The sequence below is a fragment of the Sinocyclocheilus rhinocerous genome, unplaced genomic scaffold, assembly GCF_001515625.1.
Source record: "Sinocyclocheilus rhinocerous isolate Xijiao unplaced genomic scaffold, SAMN03320098_v1.1 scaffold1169, whole genome shotgun sequence".
Lineage (NCBI taxonomy): Eukaryota > Metazoa > Chordata > Actinopteri > Cypriniformes > Cyprinidae > Sinocyclocheilus > Sinocyclocheilus rhinocerous.
Window position 1 is genome coordinate 385,118 of NW_015650322.1, and position 12,352 is coordinate 397,469.

Sequence of the window (12,352 nt, forward strand, 5' to 3'; positions counted from 1 at the left end):
GTGTCCAGAATAGAGAAATTGCATTATCTTCTCATTACAAATCAGTGGTCAACATGTCTGCTGCCTCGAATTTCTTGCCTTTCTGCAATGTATCTGTTTAACTCGATATAATTTTCCTCAACAGGGGTAAAATGTGTAAACAGCTGCTTCTAATGTGCACATTATCAGAGCCCTCTAAGGTAGCCTATGAATAAAATGATAAATGAAGTCTGAATGGCTTGTTTAGATGCACAATGAGTGGCTGATATATTGTTTTCATGAGCTGCAAGGACATTATCCATGTATTGGAATTAACAAAGAAAGCATATTTCCAACAAAGCAAACTATTAAACATAAAAGAATAAGTGATAAACAAATAATTAAACTGAAGCGTTTTATCAGATCTGCATGTGAATCGAAAACCCACACAACACGTAGAGGAGCAATGAATGCTGTATAGTAAGTAATTGCATGACTGCTCTCCCATATCTAATAATCTGCTTCCTGCTCACATTTACTCTCTTTCATCTCCAGCCACTCTCTTTCTAATGCATCTTTACTGTGTTCAATAAATTAGTTGGTGGGGAAATCACATATGGTTCCCCTGAGGTCCATCATTTACTGTCTATGCCAATGTTTAATGCAGTCCCTTTCTAATTGAATTACTTTCTGTTTTGAATAGCGGGCACTACTGACCGACTTCTGTTTGGTATTCAACAAAAAGATTCATGCCAAACAGCCCGCCATTTGTTTTGCTTCATTAGGGAACAAATCACTACAATATGTTTTTTACTTTAATATTTGATTGTACAGACATTTTAGTGGAAATCACGATCTTCTTGCGCTCAAAGCCATTTTATTTGATTAATGCATGGGATCTTGATGAAACTTCAACTAATAAAACATCTGTATGGGTGATATATCTGAGTGATATATCTGAGTTTCCTAAAGCAGTTTTGACCCATATTATATTTTGGGCCCTTCCTTGATTATAAATTTTGATTTAAAAAGAAAAAAAAATTAAGCTACAGCCTTGTTTTGAAATGCCTAGAGTTGGAGTTTCAGGAAAGGGTGATGTTATAATAAGAAGATGCTTATGCTTTTGCTTGCCTTTGGTCTCAAGCAGAATATTAATAGATTAAAAATCAAGCAAAGGCTTAATGATGTGATGCATTTTACATTGAGAAAAATTGTGTGTGTGGGGGGGGTGGGGGTGGGGTTATTTAGACGACCCAACACACCCTTCTACAAAATATGGGACCCCAAATATTGAAAAGCATTCTGCTACTTGTATACTGAGTATGTATAGTGTGAATTATTACTAGGTATAAATATATTTAAATAATTCAATGCATGAAATTAAAGCAAAATTAAAGCAGTTGTTTGCATCCGTATATGCATATAATAATAATTAATATTATTGTAAACTTTTTTTCCTTTACCATTTAGGGGATGGTGAACTAAGCGGCTGTATTTCATACTGATGTCATTTCCTCTCCATCAAGTCTTCTATATGAAGGCGGCATCGCTGCGGTAGTGAGTAGTGACATTGAAGCATTGTGATCCGGCGAAACAAATAAGAGCAGGCGCCTTTTGCGCATAATGCATCCATAAATCAGCGAGTGTTTTCATTCACTACGAGGAAAGGAAAGTACTAGCGTTCATTCGCTTTCCTCTGGCACGACGGTTCATCACTTTTAAACAGAACGGTTGGCTGCACTTCGCATTACGAAAATGATCGCACGAGGATGCGCTGGTCTCGTGTTGCTGGTGAATTTTGGTAAGTGTAAGATGTACAAATAACCACGTAACGTGTTAAGTTATTGTGGGAATACTTAATGGCATTTTGGATTATGTATTGATTCTGTTGACTGTACATTTAATACATGTGCCATGTCTCTGTCAGCACCAAGGACAGCGGATAAAACACTTGTGAGGAGCACAAAAGGCTTTTCACACTTGACAACGTAATCGTGGTTTATCTTGTTACATGCTTTGTGGTAGGCTAATACTTCGTCTTTAGTAATTAATCATCTTCGAGATTTCTCATTGTAAACCCGGGGTTAACGTTCTTATTTACATATTTATAAATCCATTAACATTAATTAGACAATACAGCAAGCGACCAGTTTTAATAACCCGCATGTCTACTGTATCTGTGTAAATCTCCCCACGTAGATCCACTCTGGTTGTTTTATAACCTACCGTTTACCGTCGTTGTTCGACATTTTAACGGTTTTCCTCAGATTACAAACAGCGCGTGAAAGTTTCTGCGACTGTACAAAGAACATGAATATTTAATGAGATGAGCTCTGAAGCAGTTTATGATTGGTTGTCTGTTGCTAAACGACTCGCCTACCTTTGTTACTTAACCAAAAGATTAAAACTAGCCTTCACCCAGGGTTTAAAAAGACATTTAGTTAACCCAGGGTTAAGTATAGGTTGATTTGTTATATAATTTTTTTTTTTATAGCATTGTGTTTTTGCTTATCAAAGCTATCTGTCTATTTCTAGTCTTCTCGGTACCTGTCTATCCAGGTCACATGGATGATAAGGATGTGAAGGTATGAGCTTATAAATCATTTTCTTAACAAACTAAATGTTTGAGTTTAGCTTCACTACTGTACAATATTATTTTAATGTATATTTGGAGCAGCCTTTTTGAACATAAGGATGCACAGAATGGCAGCAGCCATAGTCCATGTTGTCAGGAAGTGTGGAGAAAAACAGCACAAGTGAGACAGTGACTCAACAACACGATTTCAGCTTAGTGACAGCTGGTGCCATGTGTGCTTACTCAGAGGAGGCTACCAACTACAGATGACTGCAAACTGTGCTTTTAAACTATGATGAACTAATTTTAAACTTAAATTGAAGTTGGGTTGCACTCATTTAACTTAGCTGAGCTTGTCACATGCTTCTTTCTTGTCCTTGCCGATGAGAAACGCCTTAAAGGGGTCCTGTTATGCTCTTTTACAAAGTCTTGATTTTGTTTTGGGGGTGTACTAGAACAGGCTCTCATACTGAGGGTCTGTTTTGACACTAGAAAATTCAGAAATGTGTGCAAATCTGAAGTATTGGGGAAAGACATTGGCAATGTCAAGTTGCAAACAGATGCAGTTCTTCTCGGTAAAATGATAATGCCATTTCAGCAACACTTTGGCCTTGCTGAGAGAGGCTGTTTTTCCCTGACAGCAGAGAAATGTTTGACTTTGGGGGGGAATGTGGCACCAAACAATACGCAGAGACAGGCGAGAGGGTTGAAAGCACTGAGGAGGAAATGACATTGATTGAAAGTGTAATGTAAGACAGTAAGGATGGCTAGATATGGGGGGTTTTGAGATATTGTTGGCATGCTGCATCTCTGTCCTCTGTCACATTGATCTCATGAGTGCATGGAGTCCATATATATTATGCATACTACCGTTTAAAAACAAGGATGCATTACATTTATTAAACGCATATTTGAAAGATTTCTGAAGGATCATGTGACACTGAAGACTGGAGAAATGGCTTCTACAAATTCAGCTTGGCCATCACAGGAATAAATTACATTTGAAAAAATATTCAAATAGAAATATTATTTTAAATTGTAATAATATTTTACAATATTACCTTTTTTTTTTTACTGTATTTTTGATCAAATAAAAATGCAAAAAATGCAAAATAAGAGACTTCTTTCAAAAACATTTAAATAAGTCACCAACACCTAATTTAGAAATTAGCTTAAAAATGTCAGGCCATTTCCTATCCCGATCTATCTCTGTCTTTGTATAGGTGATGAAGTGTATTGTGGAAGTAATTGCAGATGCTCTGTCCAAGCCTCATCCCATCCCAGTGTCCCAGGACTGCCTTGAAACCCTCAGCGCTGGTGAGTGCCTGCATTAGTGACACCTGGACTACTATTATTTCCATATATTAAGCTGCACTTGGGTGCACTTATTCCTTATCATCAGCAGTGACCTTTCCGATATGATCAATATATGCCATCATTGCTGGTGTGACTGCACGTTTCTGATAGTCGAAAGTTAAAGGGTTAGTTCACCCAAAACATTTAGTCATTAATTACTTACCCTCATGTTGTTCCAAACCCGTAAGACCTTCGTTCATCTTTGGAACACAATTTAAGATGGGAAGAGTCATAGTGTGAAGCCGCGTGCACTGTTCAGCCACATTGCAGGGTCTTTTTTTTCTTGATACTTTAATAGTTAGAAAATCATTCTATTAGCAAGCCAGGTATTGTTACTGAGATAACGCTTACAACAAACACACTGAAATCAAACACACTGTGAGAGGCTTACACAATGAGTCTAGGACAAAAAAAGAGTGAAGGACAGAGACTGACAGAAAGAGGAGGACCAATAAGTTGAGAAAAGCAGAATTTCATTAATACACTGTAAAAACATCAATATTTTTAACAGGAGAAGTATATAAAATTGCGATACTAAAAAAAATTACTTAACTGTTAGTTACCTTACCAAATACAGTAAAATTATATTATATTATAGATAATAATAATAATAATAATAAGATAATTATTATAACATTAATTAAAAATATATAATTTAATTTGAATTTTAACAAAATATTGTTACAATTATAATTATTAAATTTTTTAAAATAAAAAGAATAAATCACCGTATATAGAATGTACCACCTTATAATTCATAGGGAAAGGGACATCCCCAAGATTCAGTGTTTAAAACCACCTTTTTATTATTAATACAGTAAGAAAAATAATTAAATAGTTCAAATAATTTAGTGTGTTAAAATTGTATTATTAAAAGACATACAGTTAGTAACTGTAAAATATACAGTACGGTAATCACAGTTAACTAAAACTGAAACTAAAAAACATAAAAATCACTACTTGAAATAAAATAAATGTTAACTGAAATAAAAGAAAATGTAAAAAAAAAAAAAAAAAAAAGTTTGTTTGTTTGTTTTTATTTCAGCAAGTTGCCAAGGCAACATTTCTCATTTTAATTTAGTTTAACTTGATGAACTAAAATAACTAAAACAAATACAATTCTGTATTTTTTGCAGTAATATTCTGGCAACTACAGCTGTCAGTTTCGGCAGAAGCTTGGCAGAGAAATAAGGCGACAGACATTTTGAGAGAGAAAGTAAGGAGTAGAGTGAATAACATTGCCACAGAGTGAGCAGCCGACTCTGCATTCACTCTTTGTCGGTCAGCAAAAAAGGAAAAGCTTGACTCAACGTTAATTCAACACAAATCTCTCCTCTCCCCCTCTTTATTGCTTTCACTTTCTTTCTTCTCTCTCTCAGCGGGCCTGATGATTAATAGTGCTGCTCAGGAGAAGGCAGTACATTTCAGGGCAATTAATGCAAATAATGTAAAAAATAAAGTAAAGTGCTGACTGCTAAAAATAGGGTTTGGAGTTTGGAACTGTGTGTGATGTGTACTGTGTATTTTCCAGATGACAGGCTTGTGAGCATCCTGCGCCACCGCAACTTTCTGCAAGAGCTGCAAGATATCGCTGTGGAAGGTAAGAGGCAGATGCTCCAGATCTGATTGGGACAGCATGAACCAACTCTGTTTCCTATGGAGAAATGTTAATGGCAGCAGAATGATAGTTGGCTCCTAATGGCTTCTCTGGCAGCAGTAGGTCATTTGAAATGTATAGCAGATATCGTATAACACTGCTGATGAACTCTGATAGAGAATCCATAGATTCTGTTTTATTGCCAAGAAGCTGCTATGTCCACTTGTGACCGTGTCTCAACCAAACTGCTTCTCAGGAGCCAGTGAAAGAGCACAGAAACACCCCGGAGACACACCTGATCATGTGACCAGCCTCTCTAGAGACATGAAGAAAACTGCAGGTGAGATTAATCCACTATACTATAATCCACATTAATTGCTACATGACTCTATGCTAGTCTGTTACATCTTTATTTATTTATTTATATTCCCATACTGAAATGTTATATATGACACATATTGCCCTATATCAGGAGTAATATTGCCATATATGTTACCTATAAGGTGATATAAATAGTTTTTTCTCATACGTACATTCTCTAAGTAGACGAAGACATAATTTTATATCATATATAAAATTTCTATAGTAAATTTTGTATATGTACATATGTTAATAATATCTATATGATGAGTTTTTCATATGGTATTATTTGTAGCAACCATATATGTCAACAATATATATTTTTTTTTTATTTATGTATGAAACTATTGAAACAACATACAAACATTTGTACATTTACATAGGTTTTTGTAATAAATGTTTTGTAATAAATGTTTTACATTTACTTACCGTATATAATATTGACATGTATTGATGGATTTTAGGATGGATATATATGTACATATATGTCCAAAAATTTACATATTTGTATGGTATAGATATATGTTAATATATTGTTCCAATTTCTAATAGGTATCTCAAGTTTTTACTTCTTATGACAATATATGGTCATTTAATATATGTATATACTGTATATTACATTTGCATATGGGTTGTTGTGGGTATTTTTTTTTTTTTACATTTTATGTGAGTTTGTTCTAATCTTAGAATAAATTCTGTCAAAGAAAGCATGCTACTTTGATTTAGCATTGCTTTTCACCCTTCAAAGGACAGTAGACAGTCATCCAGTACTCTCAAAGCACATTTTAGTGTGAATCACTGTGTTCTGCTCTATAGAGCTGCACTTTGCAGCATTCTGACAGAATCAGGGCAGAGGGCACATCTGTCTCTCTAGTATGAATTGTTTTTTGCTTGTGAAATTGCACACTACCCGTGGTATGATCCTGAGCTTGTAAAACTTCTTATGCCCACCACCCAGGACTTTTGTCTTGAGTATGTCATAGCTCAAGTCTGTGGGCACAAATGTGTGGGTGCTAAAAATCATTCGGTACTTCGTGTCAGAGTCAAGTAAAACACTGATTATGTTTTAAACTACCCCTTAATTTGTGAGTGGGTTGTTGTCAGTGTACTTTTCATTTGACCGCATTCAAAAGTGCTGACCTTGAAAATTGTGTCATCTATTTCTATGATCTATTTGCATTGAAAATACATTTTCATCCTAAGCAGTGCATCCAACTCGACTCATATTAAGCCATGGCACTCTCCTTATTCAGGGAGGTAAGCAGTCAGTGGTCACAGTGTGACCTTTTTCCCGAGGTTAACATATTTTGAACACACCATCTATATGTTCTTTTGCAAGTACTGCACTGCTGAGGTCAGACAGATTTATCCAAAGAAAAAACATTTAAACAGTCTGTTCCACTTTCATTAAAAGGCACTGTAGCAGAATTCATCACAGATGAATCAAACCTAAAGGCTCAGAACATCAAGACCTGAAATAAACTGAAACAAATGTCAATAAAAGAATAACACACATTATATAATTCATATTCATTTGGTGATTATTTTTATTATCCTGAATAAATCAGAATAAAAGAATATCACACATTATTTTTCACATTTATTTATTTACTTGTTCATTTATTCATTCATTCATTCTATTATTATTATATTATCATCATAGAAGAATCGGTAACACTTTACAATAAGGTTCCATTAGTTAATGTTAGTTAATGTATTAACTAACGGGAACAAACAATGAACAATACATTTATTACAGTATTTATTCATCTTTGTTAATGTTAGTTGATGAAAATACAGTTGTTCATTGTTAGTTCATGTTAATTCACAGTGCATTAACTAATGTTAACAAGCACAACTTTTGATTTTAATAATGCATTAATAAATGTTGAAATTAACATTAGCTAAGATTAATAAATGCTGTAGGAGTATTGTTCATGCTTGGTTCATGTTAACTAAGGTAGTTAACTAATGGTAACTAATGAACCTTATTTTTTAGTTTCCTAAAAGCAAACAAATCTTAATAATATATCACATTATATTTCATATATGAATCAAACCTGAAGGCTCTGACCTGAACGAAATCCAATCTGAATAAAAGAATATCTCACACTATATTTTTCACATTTATTTGTTTGTCTGTTTTCATATATGAATATATTAATTTATTATAATATATGAATGCACCAGAAAGCTTTGGAAGAACACAAATCTGAATAAAAGAATAACACTATATAATTAATGCTTTACCATCCTACAGATGATCAGTCAATGTTGGTTGCCGTGGATAAATCAGAAGAAGGTGCACAGAAGAGAGGAGCAGGAGAGGAGAGCTCCAGAGAGAGTGAGGAGACCGAGCAGGAGGCTCAAAAACAGAACCAGATTGCTGAGGAAGAGGAGCGTGAAGAAGATGAGAGTCCTAGCAATCACATTTCCAACTCCATAAACTCAGAGCAGAAGAGAGAGTCACAGGAGGAGGCCACAAAAAGGGATGACGAGAAACAAGAGGAGAAGAAACACTCCAGCTTGGAAAAGGAGAAGGAAAATGATCCGGCTTACCATAAAGATGGTAATGATGAATGCGATATGTGGCATGCCATATGTACTACTTTCTGAGTTTATCTTTGAGTTCATTATGATATGATATGATATGATATGATATGATATAACAAGCAATATTCTGACTGTAGATTAGGTGTAATGATTACGCATTACCGGCCTGGGACCTCTCAAATTCAGGGACCTCCTGCTGAGAAGCTTGTGATGGCTCGATACCTGGAAACAAGCCACTGCAGATGTACAATTGATGGATGAATAGTGCTTGAATGTGTGCCAGAAACTACTGCCACAATGTGAAATACACAAAGAAATGAGAAATTTCACTTGTTCTAGGCTCCTCCACAGAGCCAACAGAACACACTGATGTTCTATACTACTAGATTTCCTGATTTATTCCGATTCCGACACTCTCGATTAAATTAGATTTAAATTCAGTTCCGATTTCATTCCAGTTTGATTCAGTTTTGGGTGTATTCTAGCTATAATGTCCACTTTGCTTAAATATGAAAAAAAATCTCTCTCTGCTAATGCTGTAAATAGCACAAGGCAGTGTGTTTTATTATTATTATTTTTTTTTTATATTTATTAAAAGAACTGACTCAAAAGAGTAATTTCAAGAATCAGGCTACACTGATTGTGCTGTATGCTTTTGATTCACTACCAGCTCATAAGAGTCATTTGTTTTCATCTCAAAATTGAGGTATTTAGCATATTTACAATTTTTATTTGGCCAGTACATTTGTGACATGAATGGCCTCAAAGTATCATAATCCATCCATGATCAGGTGTGTACAACTTTAAACCCGGCAGATGAACAAATAGCCATAGTACTCCTACTAACGATTTGTCACTCGCCTACATATGATCAATAGCAACATAATCACTACTCCTTGAAAAGTGTGACTGAGTAACAGGGATGTCCACAGAGAATTCATATAACAGGCACTAACTTATTTTGCTGAAGAGGTTGGGAATAACAGCAGGAGATTGTGTCTAAGACACGATGAGGTTAAAAAGAGCCAGGAGGGATGGGGAATGAGGATCAATAGGGGAATTTAGCAGTGCTCCATGAACTGGCCGGTGTGACAGTGCCTTCTTCTATGAAATGAAATCCACGCTGCACTGTGGCCTGCTGAATCGATTCAATAATTGATGCTGGAGGCCATCCAGATCAGCCAGCTGCCTGTAGCTTGTTAAAAGTGGCCCCCAGATCTCAGAGGAACTTGGTGAAAAATGCCAAACCTTTCAGGTGACTTTGCTTTAGTGTGTTTGTTAATAGAAGCAATGATTTGGGAATCTCTGTTCATTAGTCCAGATAGAAGGACAGGACAGGGGCTTATATTTCAGGATAAGAGGCATCAAGCAGTGAGCCGTGAGCTGGCAAGAGAAAGCGTTTCATTTAGAAAAGTGCTGGGTTTGCTGATGCTACACTGAAATAAATGCGTGTGTGTGTGTAGAATAATGAAAGAGAAGACACTGAGATAGAGAAAATAGAGAAGATATAATATAAAAATTATAACTTTGTTCCATTTCCACACTTTGTTCCAGCCACAGATGATCATGAAGCGAATCCCGACGTAAAACAGTCCATCATGGAGGACAGCGAGGAGCACAAGGGATCTGAAACGGAGAGAACACATTCAAAAGAAGAGGAGGAGAAGAAAAGAGAGGTTGGAGTGAAGCGCTGGAGTCGTGTGAGCAAATTGTCCCATAAGAGAGTAGAGGCAAGCCCAAAGCTGGATGAGCACTGGGAAGCACCACACCACTCTAAGGAGAGAGAAGATCAAGAGGGGGAGCTGTGGAGGAGCCCAGAGGAGCAGGAGCTGCAGCTCATGGCACAAACTCAACCACAGGACAAACGAGATGAAGAGGGCAGCGGCAGCAGAAAGACAGGGGTATGAAACTTGGGTGCCCTAATATGTTTTCTTAAAGGTCAAAACACAAACAGTACTTTTTCTGTGGAGCACAAAAGTAGATTTTTTTTGAAAATTCTTCACACGGCTCTTTCAGTGAATCCATGGTTCATAGTGACCATGTTGGTCAAGCTCCAAAAAGGACAAAAACAAAAACCATCATGAACATTAAAATAGTCCATATGATTCAAATTCTAAATCATCTGAACTCATACTATAGCTTTGTATAGATATGTTATACTTTCTTTGTCTGAGAAAAAAAAACTGTAATGTAAAACTACATTTTAACTGTTTCAAATGAATTTAGGCATCACATTGTACAGTATGAAAAATGACTTCATTTTGATATTTAAGAGTGTTATCAAATTTTTTTTCTTTTTAAGTATTAACTTTGAGTGTTAGATGATGACAAAGGTAATCTACATGTAAAAATAGGAATAAATATGCATAATTGAATGTCCAACATCGACCAATATATTTATTTGTAATTAATATATTGTAACAGATTTTTGGACAATGATTCCTTGATGCACAGAAAATGGGGTCAGAATGTTTTTTTTTTAAGAAATTACTGAAAGTTAGAAGTTAGAAGAATGCTTAAATTGATCAAAACTTACCATAAAGACGTTTACAATGTTAGAAAATATTTCAAATAAATGCTCTTTCAAACTTTCTATTTATCAAAGAATCTTGAAAAAGGCATCACAATGTCCACAAAAATATTAAGTAGTAGAACTAGTTTCAAAATTGATAAGAAATATTTCTTGAACACCAAATCAGCATATCAGCATGATTTCTGAAGAATCCTGTGACACTAAAGACTGGAGTAATGATGCTGAAAATTCAGCTTTGCCATCATAGGAATAAATTACATTTTAAAATATATTAAAACAGAAAACGGTTATTTTAAATGATTAATTTCACAATATCTTACATGCAAATAAGAAACGTATTTAAAACAACTTTACTGACCCCAAACTTTTTAATGGTACGTGTACGTGTATGTGTAAATGTTCATAAAGCATTTTAAAATTCACTAATGGCCTGAATTTCTCTCTTCTGTCATCAGGATGCTGAGATTGAAAGTCTGGCTGCCATTGAGTCTGAACTGGAGAGTGTGGCTCAGAAACTTCATGATCTGAGAGGAGGCTGAGCCGCTCCAGCTCTTCTCTTTCCACTTTGCCCTTCATCTCTCCTTCAGTAGAAAGGCATGTTAACTGGAGATGAGGCTCTCACCTTCTTGCTTCTCTTCTCTTCTCTCAGCGCCGCAGATTCTCTGCTCATTCCCTCCATGTGTAAAATGAAACCGTAAAGTAACTCCTCTGATGTCAAACATTCAGAGGTCCCTTCACTTTTTCTCCCAGCTCCTCTGCTTTGCTTTATTGTGCTTGCTTCCTGAAGAAATTTGGGCATTTGAGTGCATTTAATATCAAATATTTGCCACTGTGAATTATCACACTAGGTTGAAATTTTAATATACATAAGGATACATATCTGAAAGATTACTCCTGATATTATGGAGTCTTATGATCCAAAGGCAATAATGTTTTTATTAGATATGGTGACGACTGTAATGAAATGCTATTTGGGATTCAAGAAAACAAATAAAGATCAAAAAGAAGTGTTTCAAACTGATTCCACACAATGTGCAAAGTGTGCGTCTGAACTTAACCTCAAAGCGTCCCATAACTGATGCCAGTACAGCACACAAACAATCAGTCAAAGAATTCTCAATGCTTAAGTTTGGTTTTATTGTCAGTTTCATTCATTAATGTTATTTTAGAGGCTTTTTACTGTCTCCAAAGAAAAAAATTAACATATTTACAAAGTATACATCATGTACAAGTATAACGTGATGGGCATAAAACAGACTAACAAACATATTACACTGTCAGAACGGCAGATTTAACACATTTGTCAATCATATTGCAGGGATAATTCACCCAAAATGCAAATTCTGTTATCATTTACTCACCCTCATGTCTTTCCAAACCTGTGTGAATTTTGTTTCTCTGTGAAACATAAAAGATGAGA

The 12,352-nt window shown here is 35.4% G+C and overlaps 1 protein-coding gene across 1 annotated transcript; it reads left to right on the forward strand.

Annotated features, from left to right (window-relative positions):
• The first annotated feature begins 1,496 nt into the window (after nucleotides 1-1,496).
• Nucleotides 1,497-11,956, forward strand: chga (chromogranin A). Its single transcript, XM_016516662.1, has 8 exons — nucleotides 1,497-1,759; nucleotides 2,494-2,543; nucleotides 3,757-3,850; nucleotides 5,421-5,489; nucleotides 5,743-5,826; nucleotides 8,107-8,415; nucleotides 9,954-10,300; nucleotides 11,388-11,956. The coding sequence occupies exons 1-8, from the start codon at nucleotides 1,714-1,716 to the stop codon at nucleotides 11,469-11,471; spliced, it is 1,083 nt and encodes a 360-aa protein (XP_016372148.1). The 5' UTR covers nucleotides 1,497-1,713; the 3' UTR covers nucleotides 11,472-11,956.
• Nucleotides 11,957-12,352: the final 396 nt, after the last annotated feature.